Source organism: Oryx dammah, unplaced genomic scaffold (genome assembly GCF_014754425.2).
Source record: "Oryx dammah isolate SB20612 unplaced genomic scaffold, SCBI_Odam_1.1 HiC_scaffold_2, whole genome shotgun sequence".
NCBI classification, from domain to species: Eukaryota; Metazoa; Chordata; class Mammalia; order Artiodactyla; family Bovidae; genus Oryx; species Oryx dammah.
Genome location: NW_024070186.1, coordinates 21,781,673 through 21,804,667, shown reverse-complemented (window position 1 = coordinate 21,804,667; position 22,995 = coordinate 21,781,673). Strand labels below are relative to the sequence as shown.

General features: G+C 50.5%; 2 protein-coding genes across 2 annotated transcripts in view; one reads left to right on the top strand and one right to left on the bottom strand.

Moving 5' to 3' along the window:
* The window catches only part of RAB6B (RAB6B, member RAS oncogene family), a 57,363-nt gene extending 42,616 nt beyond the window's left edge, over window positions 1–14,747 (top strand). The window contains exons 3-8 of the mRNA XM_040232785.1: window positions 2,892–2,945; window positions 3,143–3,248; window positions 4,767–4,878; window positions 5,822–5,915; window positions 8,720–8,786; window positions 10,287–14,747. Of these exons, the coding sequence (XP_040088719.1) occupies window positions 2,892–2,945; window positions 3,143–3,248; window positions 4,767–4,878; window positions 5,822–5,915; window positions 8,720–8,786; window positions 10,287–10,351 (498 nt within the window). The 3' untranslated portion in view covers window positions 10,352–14,747. The remainder of the gene's footprint in view (window positions 1–2,891; window positions 2,946–3,142; window positions 3,249–4,766; window positions 4,879–5,821; window positions 5,916–8,719; window positions 8,787–10,286) is intronic.
* A 4,371-nt stretch (window positions 14,748–19,118) lies between these two features.
* LOC120857329 (serotransferrin-like) overlaps window positions 19,119–22,995 on the bottom strand; it is an 83,583-nt gene continuing 79,706 nt past the window's right edge. Inside the window, 1 exon segment of the mRNA XM_040232772.1 lies at window positions 19,119–20,311. Coding sequence (XP_040088706.1) covers window positions 20,098–20,311 — 214 coding nt within the window. The 3' untranslated portion in view covers window positions 19,119–20,097.

Sequence of the window (22,995 nt, the reverse complement as noted above, 5' to 3'; positions counted from 1 at the left end):
AAACAAATTATTTAATCATCATCGGAAGCAGAATTTAGGGAGACGTTTTTAAGCAGAGCTGATGGCTCAGCTGTGTCCAAGGACACGTGCTTTGGCACCAGGTTGCGGGAAGGGCTTGTTGCAGTGGCTCAGCAGCATGGTTGGGTGGAAAGTGTGGCCAGAAGAGGTCTAAGAGAGTGGCAGATATTTCTCTGATATAAAAAGAAGCATGAAAGTGGGACTAAAGGTGGGAGAGAGCCGGAGAGATAGGAAGTTGGTCCTTTTAGCCTGACTCATTATTACTGCTGACTTGGTCAGACTGTTGTTAGCGGTAATAAAGTATGTGAGTGTTCAGTAGATGGCTTTTATGATTATGGAGGCCACTGAGTTGAGCTTACTAGGGCCTGATCCACATGGCACAATCCTTGTCATGTCATCTGGTGACTTCTCTGTCCTCCATGGAAGCACATATGAGGTGAAACGGAATTGTTCTTACATCATCATCAGGAACATCACCATCACCATCCATGCTGCCTACCCTTTAGGGGTATGTTTCTCTGTGGTTCTTTGCTCTATTAGTTAGGTCAGAGCTAAGGTATATTAGAAAGAAACCCCAAATAACTGTGGCTTAGGCAAGATAGTTCAGTTCTCTGTCACACAGTAGTCTAAGAGTTTCAGACTGCAGAGACAAGCTCTACAGGGCAGGAACTCAGGCTTCCTCTGTCTTGTTCACCAGTCATCAGTACTCTGTCACTCTCACCTAGATGGGCCAGTATGACTTATTATCACCTGTTTTTATTCCAAGCAGTGGGCAAGGGCAAGGGACAGCTATGTGTACATCCCGCCTCCCATGAGGAACCCATCTCAGAAGGTACACATGTCACCTTCACATCCCATTGACCAGAACTTAGCCACCCAGCTACAAGGAAAGCTGAGAAACATTGTCTTTACTTGGGGCAGCTATGAGTTCATCTTTATGGCTGGAGCCCTAATACTGTATAAAGAGAGACTTCATGTTGGGGACAGCCACCAGTCCCTGTCACCAATCTTGAGGTCATGAACCTGGTTTTTAGCTCAAGGGTCACTTTATGGAAGGAGCTTGGCAGTCGCTGGGGAATCCACTGAGCTCTGGAGTTGAGGGATGTCCACCTGCTCTGTACATTTCTCCTTGTGGGTATCAGCAGACAAGGATCGTTGCTCTAACATATACTAATAAAATGGACGTAATGTAGCTGTTAAGGAACAAAGCTCATTCCACAAGCAGCTCGTCAATTCCACATTCCCCAGCGGCCACACCATGCTGGAAAGGTGTACAAAGCTGGGGTTGAAAGTGCCCAAGTGATGCCAAGATTTCACGCCGATCCTCTTATCTCTGCCATTGGTTGGCAGAGTCACAGTAGGGATAGGCTTTAACTTTCCTGGTCTCCAGAGTAGAGGACTGAGTTGTGTCTAAGGTATTTGTTTAGCATGAATGTTCTAGGATTGTATGATTCCTTGACACTTCCTGTCTTTGCACTAAAGCAAGCTCCCAGGAGGACGCAGCCACCTTAACTCCTTTGTGAAATGGGAGGGAGTCGGGGGTATACACAGACCTGCTTGCAGTCAGCTAGGGGCCTGCAGACCTTTTCTATTTCCTTGGGTTTCTTTGGTTGAGGTTTTTGTAGTCAGAAGTCAATTTTCCATTCAACTAAGCTTATTTTTTTAAACCTTATCTTTAAAAAAAAATACTTTAAATTCTGCTTTTAGAACTATTATATGTCCATTGTAGAAAATGGAGACAAATATAATGAAGAAAATCACCCATAGTGTCAGAACTTGAACACTGGTACTACTAAGGCCTTAGTGTGTCATGCCTTCACTTCGGCATCTAAGAAAACATGAAAAATGCTTGTATCTCTACTTGAGTTAATCGAGCTGATGTTTTGTAATCTGCTTGGTTCTACTTAATGATCATTTCCTGAAATCCTTAAATATTTTTTCAAGAATGTGATTTTTAATGAATGCCAAGCTTTCATCATATGGATGAACCACACTGTACTTCACCGGTGGCCCGACATTCAGGCTGTGTCTGAGTCTTCATTGTTATTAATTACGTGGCAGTGACTGTTCCACGTTGACAGCATCTTGGCTCCTGTCACAAACACTGGGTGCTGGTGAGGCCCATAAAGGTTGGGTGGCCTGTTTCAGGCCATACAGCAATTGAGCGCTGGGCCCTTCCCTCTGGTCCAGCTGCCTCCCCTGATGCCAGGAGAGTGGAAGCACAGGCGTGACATAGACAGTTGACTTCCAGTGTGTTGGTTTGGGTAGAAAAGAGCCAGTGGGGTTTCCCTGCAAGATGCTGCTGTGGCTGGTTGTGATGCTCCTGTGGGAAGCCAGCTGCTCTCTGCCCCTACACTGGCAAGCTGCCCTGCTCCTGTTCCATGCCCACCCACCTGGGCAGCAGTGAGCCCAAGCCAGGCACCTGAAGTCCAGGTCTGAGGAGAGAGGCTTTTGCAAGGGAGGCTGGGGGGCAAGGAGGTAGGCAGGGCACAAGCAGGCTGGGGCAGGGAGACCATGCAGCTCCTGCTCCTCCAGGCCCCCACCTGAGTGGGACAGGAGATCCAGTGGCCTTGTTCCCAAGTAAGCTTCCTCCCTTGTTCTCTTATCCTTTTTCCAAAGCACTTTTCTCTTCCTCTCCAAAGAGTGTGTCACTCAAAACAACCTGTCCTCATCCTTATTTATCTCATTTCCTCTAAGAGGGATGCGAGGATTCACTGTTGAGTTGGGGTGTGGGACAGCAAAATAGAACCCACCCAATGCTTGGCCTGGGTGACGACCCCTTTTGCTGGCTGTGTCCCTGCCTGGATGACTCAGCTTTTGCCCCTCTGCCTGAGACCTTTCAGTTTTGACTGTTCTGGCCTCTTCTCTAACAGGCAACCATTGGAATTGACTTCTTGTCAAAAACCATGTACTTGGAGGATCGTACGGTGAGTGCCTGACTGGAGACCTGGGAGGACAGGGAGGGCTCCCTGGGACCTGTCACCTGGGGCCTGTCCTGGGCACCACTAAGAGCGCATGCCTGCCCAGAGCTGGCAGTGCCAGCACTGCAGAACTTTCCTCCAGCCCCCCGCTCCCACCCTGAGGACCTCACCGTGCCCTGAACCTCCTGCCTACTCTGCGACAGGTGCGACTGCAGCTCTGGGACACAGCCGGCCAGGAGAGGTTCCGCAGCCTGATCCCCAGCTATATCCGGGACTCCACGGTGGCCGTGGTGGTGTATGACATCACAAGTGAGTATGGGGCCTGGTGGCTGGGCGGGGAACAGCTCACAGGGCTCCAGGGCCCAGGTGCAGCCCCAGCCAGGGTGCAGCATGTGTGTGTGTGTGTGTGTGTGTGTGTGTGTGTGTACATATATGTGTGTGTGCTTGTCGTCCGATTGCAGAAGGGCAGGTGCTCAGAGTGGAGAGTGAGTTGCTTTGGAGCCTTCCCCCATCCTCCTGCACCAGGCGCGGCGTACTGGACCAGGGTGGCCCTGTTCAGAGCAGAGGCCTGTGTGTGGAGCAGAGCAGATGCTCACAAGGCTGGCCCTTCTCCTGCCCCTCAGCACCGTCCTGGGCCCTGGCTGCCAGAAAGACCCCTAGGAAGCAACTCCTTCGTATGGTGTGTGTGTACACGTGCAGCTGTGAAAAGATGCTGGTCCGTGGGCCAGCCTTGACCTGGCAGCCGTGTCTGTTAGCAGTACCCCAGCTCCTTACAGGGCTCTCTGTGAGGGGAGGCCCAGTGGGTCCCTGGGGGCCATGGGTGGGCTGTTCATCTCATGCCCTGTGGCTCTTCTGGCCAAATCACCTGTTCTGGAGAGAGAGACACCGCCCTGAGGGAGACTTGTGTGCTGGGAGTGAGGGCTAGGGCCCGGCGCAGAGCCCCACTGTCCAGGCAGGTGTCATGGCACACACCTCACAAGCCCTTGGGCTGCAGTCAAGCTTATGGTGGGAGGATGCTCCAGCCTGCTGCCTCTAGCCCTCCCCCCATCCTCCCACACCGTCTCCCTGACCACAGGCTCCTTGCACACCTGAGAGCATGGAAGTGGGCCCCTGAGGAGGCCTGGGCCCCTGATGCCAAGCAGAAGAAGATCAGCTCTGGGAAGCCCAGGTTCCCAGGAGAGGGAGCTTCGCTTCCCCTTGGGCCTGCAGGCTGCTGAGTGGTAGGCATCACCCTATGACTGTTCCTCTGGGAGCCTGTCTCAGCTCCTGATGAGGAGGGGCCTGCCCTGAAAAAACTGGCCTCTCCTGGCTTTTGTCTGCTCCTGGGCCCACTTTCCACTCCCCTTACTTGCAGGGCCTGAGGGTGCTGTTCGGAAACCCCTCTGAGCTCCTGTCGGTGGGAGGCCACCCTGCAGGGCCCTCCTGCCTCAGGGCTGCCGTGGTCTCTCCCACACGCAGTGTCACACTTTCCATCTCAGCCAAACCCGCTGCACTCGTACCTCACCCTGCTCTGAGCCTGCAAAGTCAGATCTGACTCTCAGATGGGCCCGAAAACCACTAGTCCATGGAGCGAATCATGACCTAGTGGCCTTCCAGGTGCCATGACCTCTCCCCAGTGGGTGGCTCAGCAATGGGAGGGGTTTTGGGGGCCCGCAGCACAGTTCCACAAATACACCCAGGTGTTCTCAGGAAGGTCCAGGCCTGCCGGTCTGTGCTCCCATCTGCCCTGCCCAGGAGTCTGACGGTGCACGCTCTCCCCACCTACCCTTCCCCTCTCCCACAGGGCCACCTCTCATGCCATGCTTTATCCCTACTTTCCACCTCCAGATCTCAACTCCTTCCAGCAGACCTCTAAGTGGATTGATGATGTCAGGACAGAGAGGGGCAGCGATGTGATCATCATGCTGGTGGGCAATAAGACGGACCTGGCCGACAAGAGGTAGGTACAGGGGGCTGTGGGCCACCCCCCGCCCTCCTCTGCAACACCTCCTGGATGGGATGTCCTGGGACTTGTAGGTGGTGAGCGCCCTGTCTGACCCAGACCCTAGCATCTGGGAAGGGCCCCGTTGGGGTCCCGAAGGCTTTGAAAGCTCCCATGTGCCTGGCCAGCCCAGCAATGCATGGTCTAGGCCTGGCCTCAGCTCAGTCATGGACACAGTGGCCCTCGGGCTACCACTGGCCCTGTTCCTGGGAAACACCTGTGCTGATGCTGGGGTGAGTGTGAAGGGCCTGGTCCCCAGGCATGAACACACAGAGCTTCCTGGTCCAGCTGTATGTCTGCGTGTAACACTGTCCCTAAAGAGGCTGCCCTCTAGGAATAGGGCTCACCTTGGCGCCCTTTCTTTATCTCCTGGGGCAGATAAAGCTACCAATCATGGACTGAGGGCCTCCCGAAATGCACTCTTACCATTTAGGGAGTATTCTGAATGAGAAGCTGCTTTATTAAAATCTTGTCCTTGAAGTGACGAAAACAGAGCTCAAAGCCCAGCTTCTTTGCAATAGGTGACGTTGGGGCCATTACTTTTGACCTCAATGTACTCATTTGGCAAATGGGGCTGGTGGTACCACCCAGAGAGGTGGTCTGTGGCTGGTGGAGTGTGACAAATGTGTGCTCTGGCAGTGGTGATCTTGGGAAAAGTGGGTAGGGGCCAGCAGCCCACCAGCCACACAGCCAGCTCCCAGACTGGACAGTTCTGCCAGGGAGTGGAGTGGGGATGCTGGCTTCCTGCTCTGCTCTGCACCTCATGTGCCCTGAGGGGGCCCTGGGGTTCAGCCCTGGTCTCAGGCCAACTGAAGTGCCCTCATCATCTGAGGCCGCTCCCTCCACCCCAATCAGGGGCTCCTTCTCTACTGAAAACTGGTTCCCCTCATCTCCCCTCCAGGCAGATAACCATAGAGGAGGGCGAGCAGCGTGCCAAAGAACTGAGCGTCATGTTCATCGAGACCAGTGCGAAGACTGGCTACAACGTGAAGCAGGTGGGAGGTGCTGCCTTGACCAGGGGCCCACACTGGGCTTCTGGTGCCAGGGGCTAGTGACCAGGTGGCCCACCTGATGGGGAGTGAGTCCCTCCAGAGCTGACTGCTCGCCCTCAGGGTATCGGAGGCTATGGGATCAGCTGCACCCAGCAGCCAGCCTCGCAGCCCCTGAGCTGCCATGGGTGTCCAGCCCCCAGCTTCTAGGCAGCCGAGAAGCAGCACTTTCCTACCTGTTCCCTCACTTGGGATGGGCATGCAGGGAGTCCATCCACTCAGCATTTTGGGGTTCCTGCATTGTGCTGGCAAGTGCCTGGGGCTGTGGTGGGCCAGGTAGACTTGGGGAAAAAAGCCCACCCTCAGTGCGGTTAGAGCTCACAGGCGGGGGGGCCTGCAGAGTCAGACTCCTCAGAGGAGCCGTAGAAGGGGTGGGGTTAGGGCTGAGCCTCGGAGAAAGAGACTTCTCACAGATGGCATTCAGCAGGTCAGTGGACTTGGGTGGAAACAACTGCACCTGTCTCTGCACCACCCCCTGACAGATCAGCAGCATTTTCTGTGGCCATGAGCGTAGCAACAGGACTCTGTGTGTTAGTAGTTCCCCTGGCTTTATTGGTGTCTCAAGTCTCTTGAGTGTTTCCCCGCTCAGTATCTCAGGGGGTCCTCTGCCGGCTCCGGCTCTTTAACACATTCCTGAGGAAGCACAGGTATTGCTATGTCAAGACTCTTTAAAGAGTTAAGAAATTTATTTCAATACTAAATGGTTTCCTTTACATAAAACTTGGGCTTTCCTGGTGGCTCAGATGGTAAAGGATCTGCCTGCAATGCAGGAGACCCAGGTTCAATCCCTGGGTTGGGAAGATCCCCTGGAGAAAGGAATGGCTACCCACTCCATTATTCCTGCCTGGAGAATTCTGTGGACAGTGGACCATTCATTTCACATGCTTGAAAGGAGGCCATAGCCTTCACTAGCCTGCCAAAGGAGTTTTTGGTTCAGAATAGGTGAGGATCCCGTATCTTCAAGGAAAAGAGGACTTGGGTAGCTGACGAGGAGGGGGCTGCCCGGGCAGGGGACTGGCATGGGCACAGGTGGGGCTGGAGGGGCCTTGGGGCCTTGCCAGGGTCACTTCTGCCCTGCCGCCCCCAGCAGTGTCCAAGAGCACTAGACAAGCTGCCATATAGCAGCTGGCCACACGCAATGAGGGTTTGAGGGTTTACCCCACCTGGGCAGTGCTGTGCCAGTGGGAAGTGGCAGAGGAGCGGGAGGGACAGAATGAGCTCCCAGACCCAGGGGATGCCCCCGCCCCAGTTGGAGGGCCTCAGTGTTGCTCTGTTCACTCACACCCCCTTGCCAGCCTCCCCCATCCCTGGAGGCCTACAGGAGACACCAGGTTGTCGCTCTGTGCAGTCCTGATGGAAAGGCCTGGAGGGCGGGGAAGCAGAGGTCAGTGGTCCAGAGGGCAGGTGGCCTCTGCCCTCAGCAGACAGAGATGCTGATGCCCCCTTTCCAGAACATTCTGGAAGCCAGGCAATGGTCTGAGCAAGAGTTGTGTATAGTCAGTTCAACTCTGGGTGGTTCAGAGGAGTCTCCGTGCAGTGCAGGCTCCTGGACTCTGAATGTGAGCCTGTCTGCTCTCAGAGACCCCCATGTGACCCTTAGAGCTTCTGTTTGACTGGCAACTTGGCCATCGACAGAGGCTGTGACTATTTTGACAGCCAGACAGGCGGAGTGGGGCTGCCTGGGGCATGGCCATGGAGGAAGGCTCGGCGAGTGACTGGACTTCTGCACCCCCTCCTACCCCTCTCTGTACCCCACCCACCAGCATCTTCCCCACTTGGGCCCTCACCCTCACCACGTTTGGTCCTGTCACCCAGCCTGGGTGGTCCCACGTGACTGGGCTCTGCCGTGAGACCATGAATGAGCCTCGCCCTGTCTTCAGAGAGCTCAGGCAGTTCCTAGTTCAGAGCCCACCTAGTTCCCACAGTTGGTGCTTGTCAAGAGATGGGCAGAGCATTCAGAATCTTCTGTCTTGTGCTTGCTGTCATCGCCCTAGTTTCCATCCCCTAGGTCCTGCCAGCACCCCCTGACACGCTGCCCACCCCTGTGCCAGTGAGCACATGCACTCAGACACACACCCCACAGCCCTCCATGCACACTTACAAACACACAGGCTCGGAACCCCACATGTGCACAAACACGTCGCACACACGTACCCCCCCACACACAGATGCTGCACATCCACGTCCACACCACACACACTCCTCTACACACAGTCCACGCAGTCACACTCGCCCACGCCCAGGCAAACCCACAATATCACACTCACACCCCCATGTCCTTATTCCCTCTGAACAGTCTCCTCCACTCTGACTGTGGTCCTGGCTCCTAGAAGCCAGCTGCCTCGATGCTGTGGACTCGCAAGACTCCCTGAAGAGAGGGTCATTGTCAAAAGGGCAGGTTGAAAGCCACTTCCTCACACCTGGCCCCCAGGTGGGCGTTGGGACAGAAGCTCCCCAGGGCCTAGATCATTTTCTGCCGGAGGGTGGATCCCTGGCCATCACCATGACCCACACTCAGCCCACGAGACCCTGAGGCCAGCCTGCCTGGGTGAGAGGCCTGCTGGGGCCCAGTGCCGTGAGGGGTGCTAGGGGGTGGGAGGGAGAAGTTGGGTGCAGTCTCTGCTGTCCAGGATGCAGTCGGCGGGACAGGACAGGAGTAGAGCCTGAGGTCGGTGAGAAGAGGCAGAAGGTGGGCATGCCAGGAGCAGAGGGGGAAGGATGGGGCTCATGCTGATCTCCCCTCTCCCTAGCTCTTCCGACGTGTGGCCTCGGCTCTGCCTGGAATGGAGAATGTCCAGGAGAAAAGCAAAGAAGGGAGTATCCTTTTCCTTTGACAAGCGAGTGAAAGATGTTGAGAAGTCATTTATTCATGGGTTTATCACATGATATGTTAGAACAGTAGACAAGCCCTTGCCTGGTCCCCAGGCCAGCCTTCCTGATGGGCATCTGTGCTGTGGAGCCTCGTATGTACAGGAATGAGGCTGAACTCCGAGGTCTTCAAGACCCCCGTCCAGCTTGAACTAAACAAGCTTCCAGAACAGAGTAGGGGTGCCAGAGGGATGTGTGTGGAGTGACAGCGTGGGGCAGGGAGTGAGAGATAGTAACTGCCCTTTTTTCTAGTGAACACAGATTTGTGTTTCACGTGGACAAGCAGAATCTCCACTTCCATGCACTCAGACATGATCTCAGCATGGTTCAGCCTCCTCTACGTGAGACAACTGCCTCCTCAACCCAGCCCGGCACAGCCTGGGGCCTCCCCACTGCCCCGGGGACAGGGTCTGCACACCACTCATCCAGTCCACTCCAGACCTTGGGCCACACTCAGAGGCTGAAACTGAGGCTCAGAGAGGTGGTCCGATTTGCCCAGTGGAAAGGAAGTCAGCTGTTTCTTGTCTTTTTATTAGTTTACCTATACTTTGCCATGTTATAAAAAAATGTATGTTTATGTATATGTACGACTACATACACACAAAGCAAGATAAAAATATACAAAAGAACATTGAGGCTTAGGGACCATAAAAAGAAAAAAAATAAGGAAAGTCATGGACAAGGTCATACGCAGAATATATGCCATGGCCAGTGGCAAAAAAAGTGGTAAGGGGGGAAAAGGCAAGGTGTCTTTAGGGAAGCATGGTTTTCTATGCTACTTGACTCCTGAAGCACCTCTCCCATCACCCTTACATAGGGGCCACAAAACCTCCTTGGGACGTGGGCAACTGATCTCCTAGCAGGACTGCTTCCACCCAACTCTGGCGGTTGGTGCTCCTCCAACCCACACTCCCCCAGGCATCCATGGAAAGGGCTATAGAGGGGTTGTGGCTTCTCACAGCAGCAAGCTCAGAGTCTAGGACCTCCTCTAACTGGAGCTTGAAGTGAGGGGGTCAAGGTTGCTGTACCCACCTGAGCAAGGCCCAGGTAGCCCTGTGATTGGTGAGGTGGGCTGTACACCCAGCCGGCAGGCTCTGCACCTCCTGTGCACTTCGGGGTGCAGTTGACAGGGAACAAGGCCAAGGCTCCCCACCAGGAAGGCTTTTGAGAAAGGGTCTGTCTAGCCTGTGTTTACGTAGTGGTCCCACAGCCCCAGGACAAGCTTTACTTCTGGTAGACAGAGGTAAGGCTGTGGGGGACGGTGCGGGAGGAGGAGGAAGGGTGGAACCTGGCGACCCTGCATCCTACCCACCCAGGCTAAACGAAGTGCGAGCGCCTGGGTGCTTGCGGAGGGACAGAGGGGCTGTGCAGGGCAGCTGAGTGGGTACCGTGGCAGGAGTCAGGTGGGAACTTCTCCAGGAGTCATCTTCCTTAGCCCCGCTCCTGCAGTGATTGACATCAAGCTGGACAAACCCCAGGAGCCCCCGGCCAGCGAGGGTGGCTGCTCCTGCTAATGCAGCCTGACCCCGGCTTCCTTTGACACTACTCGCTTGTTGTGTTGCTTCCTATTGGTTAGCTTCCTAAGGGGGGTGGGAGATGAGCTTATCCAGATGGGAGGAGTTTTCTTTTCTCTCTGTCTCTAGGAGTCGGGTGGGTGGGGAGGGAGGCTGGGCATCAGGGATCATGTCACTCTTAACAGCTGTTACTTAAACAACTATTTTTTGGTTTGGTTGTAATATATTGTACTTTATTAAGATTGCCAAAAACTTAAAATTTAAAAAAAAATTTAAATCATGTGTATACAACTTTTTGCCAGATAAAAATGTAGTCATTTTTATTTGAAAGATGTGCTTTTTTTGTTTTTGTATATTTGTAAACTTACAGAGAACCTTTTCCACACACCTCCTCCTTCCTGTCCTCTTTTAATGGTTCACCACCTCTGCCCTCCTCCCACCCCCAGACCAATAAATTTAAACAATTAACTGGGCAATTTATTTAGGCTCCAATCCCCAGGCTGTCTGGCCCAGACCAACCAAGCCTCACCAAAGAGGCCCTCCGTAGTTAAAATCAAACACTGATGGAAGGAAACAGGCTCTGAAGAGGCAGCTCTGACTCCGTCCTTCTGTGGCCAGAGTAGGACACGAGCCACAGCCCCGAGCTGAAGTAAGGCCTGTGAACTGCAGGGAGCCCAGGCCAGGCCCACTGGAATCACTTCTGCCTGTTTCCCCTCCTTGAAAAGCCTTGAAGGGGGTGGAGGACACTTGCCACAGGCAACCGTCTATGCTCTGTGATCCACGCAGTGACCGGCAGAGCAAGAGGTCATGGGCAGGAAGGAAGGACGGGGTGCTGTTGGCAACTGTGGGCTGGGGCCAGGTGTGGTCTATAGACTGGGGACACCATATGTAGTCATGAAAATGTTTTAACCAAGCCGTCCAACGATCAGCAAACGTGTCTGGTTTGAAGCTAAGGGAAGGGCAGAAGGAACCTCAGTGTGTGCCCCTGAAGCCCTCCTCCTTGGATGCCAGGGAAGCTGGAGCCTGTTCCACACAGGATTGGCCCGTCTGTGGTGGGGGAAGGGAGGGTCTGCAGACCTGCCACCAGGGGGATGCATGTTTGCCGATCCTTGGTTGCTAATACTGTTGAGTGCTGATTTGGAAAAGCTGACTTCTTGACGTATTTCTGTCTCCCTGGAGCAGGGCAGTTGACATTTTTGTGCACAGACCTTTGCAGATACTGTAGCAGCACTCTGGTCGCTTGAGGGTAGGGCTGAGGTGGGGTCCCCAGAAGGCTTTCCAGAGAGCCGTCCTGGCCATTTTTGACTCATTTCTGAGAAGGACTTAGTCCTGAGGACCTATCTGTAAAATCTTTGAAAAGAACCCTCTTTCACTAAATGATGCTGCCGCTTGACCAGCATTCCAAATAGATCCAGACTCACCAACTCCGAGTCTGCACAAAGCCAGGCAGAGGGCAGCCACTCTGGTCAAAATCAGTGAACCCTGGCTCTTCCTCCAGGCTGCTGTTAGGCTTGTCATAGACAAGCTAAATGACTATCTGGCATACGGTAGGGAGTAAATTCCACCATAAAGCAGGATCCCAACAAGTTATCATGTTGAATTTGGAACTTCTCAGAAACTAATCCAAAATGGCAGCCACTAAGTGCAGCAGGGGCCTGGCAGGACTCACTGACGCTGTGTCCACTGGGCCTGTCACACACTCGGCTGAGGAGACTGTGTGTCCGAGCTGATCTTCAGAGAGAAGCTTACCTTCAGATGAAGCAAGAGGAAGCAGGATTCCCACGGAGCTCCTCTTCCAGAAGGTAAAGACCAACGTATGAACGAAATTCCAGTGTCACATGTTGAGTTTTTATATGTGTGTACATAATTATATATAGAGATAGACTTGTGTATACACCTTCCACACACATTCTCACAAAGATACGTGTGCTCGATGTATATTCTTGTTTTTCCTGCTCTCAAGTTGGAACTTGCATTGTGATACCAGTTTTGGAAATCCAAAAGTACTGCAATGTGTTGAAATAAGAAATACTTAATATTGTCCCAAAACTTGTGATTGTCTTGCCATCAATAAAACAATGCGTAGATGTGTTAACTAAAGGCAAAAATAGAACCTGGGAATATGCACACTATTTCTGTCTGTACTTATATGCACAAGTGTGCATGCCCGTGTGGGCCAGTACCCCCACCATGGCACACCCCCTCCCCCCAAGTGGTGCTTGTTGGAAGAGTGCTTACTTACCTCGTGAGAATTCACAGGAGTCCAGGTGACAGCACCAAGCCTGGCTGGCAGTGAGGGCCATTGCTTGTGGCCCCTAGGGCAGCCCAATTTGCAGGGATCTCATTGGGTCTCAGTGAATGAATGGTGGATTTTTATTTTCTTGGTACTATAAGAGTACTTTTTCTTTAAAACTTTTTGTTCAAAAGGTAGAAACTCAGTCCCCTTCTCATGTTTTTTTTTTTTTTTTCCCCATCACAGTCTAGAATAATAGTAAGAGATGAAGTAGATATAATGTGGCTTGATGTGGCCTCCGTGAGCCCTCCTTTCCCAACACATACACGACATCCTCTCTCCTGAGCCCAGTTCTCCCAGCCCTGTAGGAGAGGGTGGGGAGGGCAGTTGCCTCCCCTTATCCTCCTATCCGGGTGGCACCACATTGTTCCATGAGTGCCCTCCTTGGGCCTCATCTCCACCCCTCTTCCTGGATCTGTCAGGGCAGCCAGACCTCCAGCACAGAAGGGCTTTGGCTCCTTGGCTCCCATTGGGGGCAGGTGCCATCACTGTCCTCTTGCTTGTAGGTAGGATCTTGTCTCAGACTTAAGGTTCAGTAATGAAATGATCAGGTTCCCTTGAAGAGAATGTCATGAAATTCCTCAGCATTCCTGGTGAGAGAATCCCATCGTTGCTGGATCCAGGTGGGCTAACACAAGGCAGAGAGGAGGGACCCTTTTAGGAAATGATCTCAGTTGAGCCGATGGTTCAGTCTCTCTCTCCACAGAGCACACTTGACCTGGGAGTATGGCAGGCTCATCTTCTGTAGCCCTCTCTTTTACTTTGAGGAATCTCAAAAAAAAAAAAAAGGAAAAAATGCTGTCAGTAAAGCTCCTGTTTTGTGGACATCTGAAAAATCAAGCATACGGTGGAGAAAGCAGAAAGCGTGTTTATGAAGGCAGATGTGCCAGAGTGAAGGGGTGGTCTCGGCATCTCGGGTGCTAGAGCTGCAGCTGTGTCCAAGGTTAGCGAGCATGCTGACTCGGTCAGAGGCCTCCCTGCCGTCACCATCACCGCACTCTTTCTCAGCATCCTCAGTTGGTCTGGGATGGCCCAGGTCTGAGGAGCAATGGCCAGATCGGTTCGAGTGTTTCAGGCAGCAGAAACAAGGATTGGTATGGTGGTAGCCAAGAGTGCGGACACATATTGGATGTGATGTTGTCGTTTGCCTGGTGGCGGCAGTGCGGGGAGCCCCTGCCCTCAAGTACCAGGTGTGACAGTAATGGCACCGCTGGCTTCGGTGTCCTGCAGGCAGAGAAGCCTCATTTCTCCACGTGGCAGGAGGCAGGTGAGGGTGTCAGGATGTGAGAACAGGTAGCTGAGGGCTGTGAGGCGTGTCTGAGCCACACGAGGGGCAGCCGAGCTGAAGTGTCTGGGCATCAACCAGTGCGCACTCGTTTCCTAACTACCTCTCCCCCAAGAATGTGAGACATTGTCCCCTGGCTACAGCAGAGTGAGGAGGAAGGCTCACAACCCTTCCTGCAGAAAATGCAGGAAGACCAAGTCCGAGAAGGGTGGCCTGCTTGTGGTTACCCAGGAAACTGCAGGCAGTCAGAATCAAGGGGTTTTCACTCATCTGTCGCTGACGTGTGGGTAACAAACGTGACTGCGCTGGCACACAGGGCTACAGGGCACGTGTGCTCCCCAGACCAGCGTATCTGAGTACATTTCAGGCTCCTCCACTGAAAAGAAGGGCCAGCCCCCGAGCCCACTCTGATTGTCATACCAGGGCACCCTTTGGATTTTTTGTTTGAAATAAAACTATTTCAGTGATCCCAAACCTTGAGCTCTCAATGCATAAACTCCCTGGACACCAGACAACCCCCTACCCTGCCCCTGCTGATGCTCATGGTAGGGTGTGGTTTATCCTTGCAGTGGGATTGGAAGCTTCCTTCTAGTGCGAAGCCTCCATAGGTTGATGGCCAGCGTGTATCGCAAGGTGTGTGTCACCTTCCTGCTCACCCGGCCCCATGGAAGTGACTGGCCATGAGGAGCACAAAGGATGGCATTCCCATCTCACTGGCTCAGCAGGCTTAAATGGCCACATTGACTTTACATAAAACTGTGTAAAATGTGGAAGACTCAGCATGTTGATCAAACAATAAACTGTCCTGATTCTCAACACAAAGCCTCTTGTTTAATGTTTCTAAGCGGTGTGGTCATACATTGGTGGAGGGTGTGTGGAAAAACAGATTTCTTCAAACGCATGCTCCATGAAGAAGACCCTCCTCATGTCTGGGTGGTGTGTTCACCACCTTTTGCTTTTTCCCTCCTGCTCCTCACTGGGCTCTCAACTCAGAAGGGGAGAAGGCAGGACATGCTGAACTTTACCGTAATCTCCATTCTGCCTGAAGGCTGATGGAAAGGGCAACTCCAGGCAGAACTGAGGCTCAGGGCTATGTGTTATCTCTTGTCATCCCTGCTCTCCACTCATGGTGGCTGAGGGTTAGGAAGGGTGGGTATAGGGGCTGGATCTCTATTCCCATGACTTCTGGAAAGTATTTAAAGGCAAGAATTTAAGATGAACCATAATCACCTTTCAGATGACATGAAGCTACCTCATACGCCTCCAGCGTCATCTCACACCAATTAGAGAACAACCCTGAGACAGCCCTTCAGGTCTCAGTCACCTCCAGACTAAAAGGGGCCCTGAAGGCCAGGGGACCAACCCAGAGAGAACACAAAGGCCAAGATCAGGCCCACCACTGCCCTGGACTGGGAATGCTGGGAATCCTGGGGCCAGGATCTTCGTCAAGTTCAACTTTACTTTCTCCTTTAAAGGTTCTAAAAGTTTCTGGAGCACCCTCCAATTCTCCACCTCATGGAAGCCATCTCTGATTAGGAGGGGTAGGCAGTAAGATTCCCTGCCCACTGAGCCCAGCTTCCCTGGGTGCCAGGTGTAAACTGTGAGGTGGAGGCATTACCAGGCAAGTCGAGGAGCTGAGGCCTGAGAGCCCTTGTGCATATGCCTGTATGGACCAGACAGCTTTCCAGAGGAATGCTGTTCCAGACAGCTTTCCCCCAGACTGGTATTCAGGGCAATGTGACCACAGACAGGAAAGGGAGTTCGTCGTCTCGCTGAGCATCATGCTTACACGCACAACATCCAGCAGGTGAAGGAGGCACGCTGGGGCTTCCCAGACGTGAGTGTGAAAACGGCAGTTGTGAATGTCCTCCCCGCAGTGCCCTGCAAGCCGTCAAGGTGTGTTGCTTGAGGTGGTCTCCTCTCACTGTAGCTGTCTTTTGGCCACCCGTGACCAAGGGTGCAGAAAGGAGCTTTGATAATCCTATGACAACCCCCAGTTTTTTTTTTTTAAAGCATATTTCAGTTGAAACAAAAAGATCTGAAGTCGAAAGAACACCAAGTGCCTCACATACGCCAAGATCATGGTGGTGGGGTGGGGTTGGGGAACGCCAGGATCCCATGAGGCACTGAGGCCATGCTGGGGCAGCATGGGTGGTGCAGCCAGACAAGGAAGGGCCAAAGTGAGGATGGTACTGAGGCAGCTGACCTTGGGGCATGCAGCATGGTGGGAGGGATGGCGGGGGGCGGGGGGTGGGGGGGAGAGAGGGGTTGCAGACAGGTTGGTGCAGCCAAGAAAGAGCCCGTGCTAATGAGAGGGGAAAGCAGGGGCTATTTCTTCACCTGAGAATGTGACTGTATGCCCACAAAAGCAGGAAGTGTGCCACACTCAGAATCCCCAGATTTGGGCACGGTGCTTGGCATTTCCCGAATGAATGTTGGCATTTTCTGAACGCCATACATGGCTCGTGTGAGTAGTCAACAGGTCAGGACTTCATAGTTGAAAAAGGAAGTGAACTACTCTCCTGTGCGAAAGTCAGGTGAGGTAGCCACCTTTCTCTAAGTGCTCAAAGGGCTGAAACGGAAGAGGTAAGCACTGTAACTGCTGCTAATACACCTTTAGGCGAGAATGGGCATAAACCCATTGAAGCCTTGATTTCATTCTAAATTCAAATTGTAAAGAAAAAGTACAATATTCTGGCTGAAATGATCTCAAACCAACAGCACACAGCCAAGTGCCTTTTACACACAGCAGGAGCACTGAGACAGAGAGCATGGGGAAATCTAAGGGCAGACCGCAGGTAGTCCCCAGCAACAGCAGTTAATGCTGATCAGAAACAAAACCCCAACAAACAGTCAGGCAGGAGAGGGGCTACCAAAGCCCCAGGATGTCCGTGAAGTGTTCAAAGAGCTGGAATGAACAGGCAGCCTCGGTCTGCAGGTGTCCTCTGTGCCCACTGGAGACTCCATCCTGGAAGCGGGTGGTGTTTACCAGGGCAGTCAGGGCACACTGCCCTGCAATCTGCACGTCCCCACTCGCAGAGCACAGGTTCTTTCGCATCGGGAGGTAAAGGCCCAGAGAGCAGCCTCAGTGCCTCCAACATGCAGTGGCTCAGACACTGCCACGTTCCCGTCTGTGACACACAGTCAGGCTGAGTCTGCTGGCCCTGTGACCTGACAGCCCTCTTTCCGCTCTAGCCATACTTGGCTCCCAGCCCAAGAAGAAATGGGGCTACTTTGGCTGAATGGCTTCAGGGCCACAGGAAGATAATTTGACCTCCCCACTGATAACCCAAGCTCCCAAGGACGAGTCACCGTGGCCCAGACCCACAACAATGGGATGACTGTGGCAGAGTTAGGAGGCAGAATGAGGCTGCCCAGAAGGACTATGTAACCTGGCTGCTTACTTCACCCTGAGAGTAAAACTAAACAGGGCCTGAGACGTCCCTGGCAGTCCTGTGGCTAAGACTCGGTCCGTGGTCCCAATGCAAGGGGCTCGGGTTTGATCCCTGATCATAGAATTAGATCCCACGTGCTGCAACTAAGAGTCTGCATGCCACAACTAAAGATCCAGCGTGCCACAACTAAGACCTGGCACAGTAAAATTAAAAAAATAAACAAACATGGCGTGTGGCCCAAAGAACGCAACAGAACACATTAAGGCCTGTGTGATACTCCAGGAGGCCAAGTCACCTGAGAGACTGCTCCCTGGAGTCCCACGCATGCAGATTCCCGAGACCACACGAGGCCTACTGCTGAACTGAACGCTCAGCAGCAGGGTCCTCAGACGAGCTATTTAACAAGCATCACTTAATTCTGATGCATGCTAACAGCTGAGAATCACCGTCTGAGATGTAACCTTCCTTTTTCAAAAGATCATCTTTAAGGTCTTGAATAAAATTCAACCTTGCTCCCCTTCTTCAATCACTTGTTTTATGTACTTCTTCCTCTAATGAAGTGAAACACTTTATCACCTCTGGAAAAAAACAACAAAATAGCTGACAGCACACGCACGCCCCTTAATGGAACCATCAAGCCACTGATGTTTATTTAGGTGAGCATTGCCTTTGATTATGTGAACATATCACATTTAGCACATACCTTTTGAGTTTCTGGTTCATTCTTCTTACCTACTTCCTAAAACTACTTGGCTAATAAGGAAAAGGCAAGAAAAAGTCTGAAAGACAGTAAGACATATCAGCAGTGACACTTCCCAGTAAGAACCCACCAGGGTTGGACTCTAATGGCATCTCTGTGTCAGCTTGGGTTTATTTCATACTCCAGCAGCAAGCTGTGTGATGCAGGGTGTGGGGGCGGGGAAGGGCAAGGGGCTCTGAGGCAGAGCCAGAGTGACACAGGAATGGAAGGCAGCAGGCAGAGGCATGGGCCACAGCACATGTATGCGGGGACCACACTCACTGGGATGTCACTGGCTCAGTGCCATTCTCCACTGCCGCTCCCCAACCCTCACCGCAAGGTTAGAGGGTCCCACGGCATACTCCCGGAGCATCCTGCACCTCCCCTTTTACGGCTCTTTCCTCACTGTGCTGGGATTAGCGTTTCACCTATCCACAGCCACCCTTGTCTCCTCTTTAATCTTTAGTGGCTTATCTCTGAGTGTTTGAAGTAGGGATTGAAGTTTCTATGTACGTTACCATCATTAGGCCCCAGAAATGTGGAGACAGGCCTGAATTCTAACACGTGCGCCTATCTGTATTCACTCTACCATTCTATGTAAATGCTCTGAGCTAGACAGTTTTTATTTGGGGGAGCGGGGGGCTATGATGGGTTTCTGTTGCTGCACAGGCTTCTCTCTAGTTGTGGCAGGCAGGCTGCACTCTAGCTGCAGTGCGCGGGCTTCTCACTCTGGTGGTTTCTCTTGCTGTGGAGCACGGGCTCTAGGGCGTGTAGGCTGCAGCAGTTGGCGGCTCCTGGGCTCTAGAGCACAGGCTCGATAGTTGCTCTGCAGCATGTGGTATCTTCCTGGATCAGGGAATCGAATCTGTGTCTCTTGCATTGGCAGGCGGATTCTTCAACACTGAGCCAGCAGGGAAGCCCCATAGACAGGTTGTTTTATTTACCAAGAAATACATTAATCATTTCTCCTGCACTCAGTGCACAGAGTCTCCTGTACTCAGGCGGGTCTCCTGCATTGCAGGAGAATTCTTTATGGACTGAGCCACCAGGGAAGCCTATATATTAATCATTTATAAAAAGCCAATTATAAAGCCATACATTTTAAAAGATAGCAAAGAACATCACTTTGAAACTGCTTTAAAAAAAAAAACCATCAGTGAATGTGCACTTTAAAAATCTACAGACAACTTTTTTCATCTTGTATTTGTTCCACAGCATTCATGCTATGAGTACAAAATAGGAGCTCATCAAATAGCACATAAAGATACAGCCCAGGAGCACTCATGCATCAGAAAAACAGAACAGCTTCTAAATCTCCATATGTTCCCTAGTTAAGGGAAACCACTAGAATGGTCATTTCTAGTGTACATTTTAGTAGCATTTGGGGATTTAGCACTTACAGTTCCATCGTCTAGGAATGACTCCAAGAAGTCATAACGTTTCTGAAACCTAAGTATTACAGGGCTAGAGTGTGGACAAGTCACTGAGCTGATGAAGAAGAGACCACTGTCAGCATGGCTTTGCTGTTTTCAACCTGCCTTAACATGTCCGGAGACCATGTTGTAATTGTACCAACAAATCTGAAGATTCATGTACTGCCCATGAAGGGTAACTGGAAATCACCCAGATCCACACAAGACAGGTCTGTTTCCAGATAAGAGGCCAAAGCACAGAAGCAGAGGATAAGGAAACACTTTAGATGACATCATATTCTCATGATAGTATCCTCTCTATGTGAGGTCCACTTGTTAGACCTCGCCCTTACATCAAGCATATACTAAAGGGATCTTACATACACTTTAAAAAGGGAAGACACAAATCAAATAAAATAACTAGTTTGAAAGGAATATGGGAGAACTGAACTTAAAAAATAAAAAAAAAAAAAATTCCACACTGGTTTCAACAATAATTTGTTTCCAGAATAAGGAAAAGTTCCTAACTATATTTGAAATATTCCCTCCAGACTACCAAATCCTTTTCCAAAACTGTCATTCACACATACACACATTCACATCTTGTGTTTGGATCTAGTCCTCAGGCGATTTTAGCCAGCCACTTCTCCAAGTCCTGGATGTCAGCAGAGCCAGCATCCCCTCTTCCACCCTTGGCACTGCACTCCAGGAACTCTACTTTGAGAGGCAACTGTGAGAATTCAAATTCTTTGCCTTTCTTCCCCAGCTGAGCAGGGGCAGTGCTGGAACTGTCCAGGGTGCTTGGGGCGGCAGAACGGGTAACCCGTAAAGTATTGCTGTGAGACAAAAGGAAAATGAATCAGGAAGCAAAAAGACCTTAATTCTTATATAACAATTAAAGCCCTTTAGAAAATCACATTAATTCCTAAATATTTCAACACTCACTTAAATACTGAATCATAAAACTGTCAATTATGCTATTAGGATTGTTAAATAATCTTTTGCTTTACAAGTCATAGGTCACTCTCTCAGACAGACAGGATAGCAGTTCAACCCAACATGGCCAGATGGTGGCGGTTTAGTTGCTAAGTCATGTCTGACTCTCTGTGACCCCATGGACTATAGCCCAACAGGCTCCTCTGTCCATGGGATTCCCAGGCAAGTCTACTAGAGTATATTGCTACTTCTTCTCCTGGGGATCTTCCTGACCCAGGGATTGAAACCGGGTCTTCTGCATTGAAGGCAGTCTCCTGCATGGCAGGCAAATTCTTTACCGAGTGAGCCCCCAGGGAAGCCCACATGGCCGGATGACAAGGGGTCAGTAATGAACCAAGGTCACACCAACCTTTTTTCAGCACAGTGCCCCTTCTACTAGGACTGCCTGCATGATGCCTTTTTAAGATATATTTTCACATTACCTGCTGGTTTCAAAACCTTAAGTTTCTGAAAGTGAAGTGTGGGTAGGTAGATATTTACATATTTATCTTGAGTCTATCTGGATACAGAGCTTAGAAATCTACAAACTGCAGGTTCTCATATTCAGTCCAATCTCTTCAGCTACTAACACCTTCCCAATTTAAGTCACTGAACTGCCCCCTGCAGGCCTTAATAAGAAGTGCACAAGCAAGGCTCACTGGGTCTATTTCTCTCCCCAGAAGCAGAGGAACATGTGCAAACAAAATAAAGGATGACTTAGTATTATAAGATTTCATTAAAACTAATGTAGAATCCATACAAAAAACTAAGTACCTTTTTCAGAAAGACACACATATGGGAAAAGTATTTTAAAAACAATTAACACGACGAAAAACATTTGAGGAGGAGCACCTTAAAGCGCCTTCTAAGTAAGATGTTAGGTCCATGGGTCTTCATCTCACTGATTCTTTAAATTCAATGTGTGTCACATACACTCTTTTATATGTAAAATATTTTACAAGAAACTCAAAAGGAAAAAAAACCCAAACATTATATTCAGCTCTTTTCATTCAGAAAACTATGAAATGCTTCAAAGCTGATAAGGCCTAATTCTCACAAACACTGGATTAAACTAAACTTAGACTCCTAATTTAACTGATATTAACTTTTATAACTTTTTAACATTTTATTTCACTGCCTTTATAATACATCATTTCTTTCTGTATTGTTTTTCTATGGCTCTTTAGAATGAAAAGCAAACAAATCAAGGGAAACATGTTTTAAACATGGGAAGACTTGAACTATGCTGTTTTTTAAAAAAAATGGATACACATGAACTTACTTACAAAACAGAAAGAGACTCACAGAGAACAATATTATGGTTGCTGGGGGAAAGGATGGAGGGTAAGGGATAGTTAGGGAGTTTGGGATGGACGATGGATGTATACATCGCTGTATTTTAAATGGATAACTAAAAAGGACTTATTGTGTAGCATATGGAACTCTGCTCAATGTTATGTGGCAATCTGGATGGGAAGAGAGTTTGAGGGAGAATGGATATATGTGTATGTATGGCTGAGTTCCTGTACTAGTCACCTGAAACTCTCACAACCTTGTTAGTTCACTATATCACAATACAAAATAAAAAAGTTAAAATGCTATACAATTTTCAAAAAATGGATATACAAATAATATTATTACTTTTCCCCAAAGATAATGCTCAAAACTGCAACAGAAATTTTAGAAAAACAGATCATCTAACTCCAATTTTTTTAGCTTTAGCAGTCTCAAAAGAGTGAACATCAAGATAGGAGAACAGATGATGAACATGGAATTTCAGAAGGGATAGAAACCATTGAGTAACACCGGCAAGACGGCAGAATGGGAGTTTTCAGTACAAGTCCTCTCACAGAAACATCAATTTAAATAACCATCCACACAGAATACTTTCATGGGAGCTAAGGAATCCGGGTCAGAGATTACAGCACATGGGTATAACACAGAAGTAAGAAAAGACGCACTGAAGAGGGCAGAAGGGACAGTTTCATATCACCATGTTACTGCTCCTGCAAGCCTGCAGAGTGTAGCATGGAGACATATGATTTACACAGGAGAGGGAGAGTGAAATGAGCACCCCTGTGCCATGGAACCCAGCACCAGGCCAGCCCCAGTAGACTCAGGCACCTGTCCAGCCAAGACAGGTTCAGTTTCCAGGCTAGCTTCCATGGACTCAGGCAGCAGGCCCACCTACCCACAAGCCCAACCTGCCCAAGAAATCCAGTAGCAAGCCCATCCAGATCTCGTGCTGGACAGACTAGAGAAGTACTTTCTCTGACAAAGCTAGTCTATAAAGACTAGAAGGGGTAATTATGTTTTCAAATGTGCAGCACCAAAGTAAGGACACAAGGCTCCTAAGTAATCAGGGAGATATGACACCACTAAAGCAACATGATAAAGCCCCAATAACTGGCTCTAAAGAAATGGAGATCTGCAAACTGCCTGACATATAATTCAGAATAATCATCTGAGGGTCCTGTCAGCTATAAAAGAACACAGACAACTCAACAAGATGAGGGAAAGAAAGAAAGAATACACGAAAAAATCA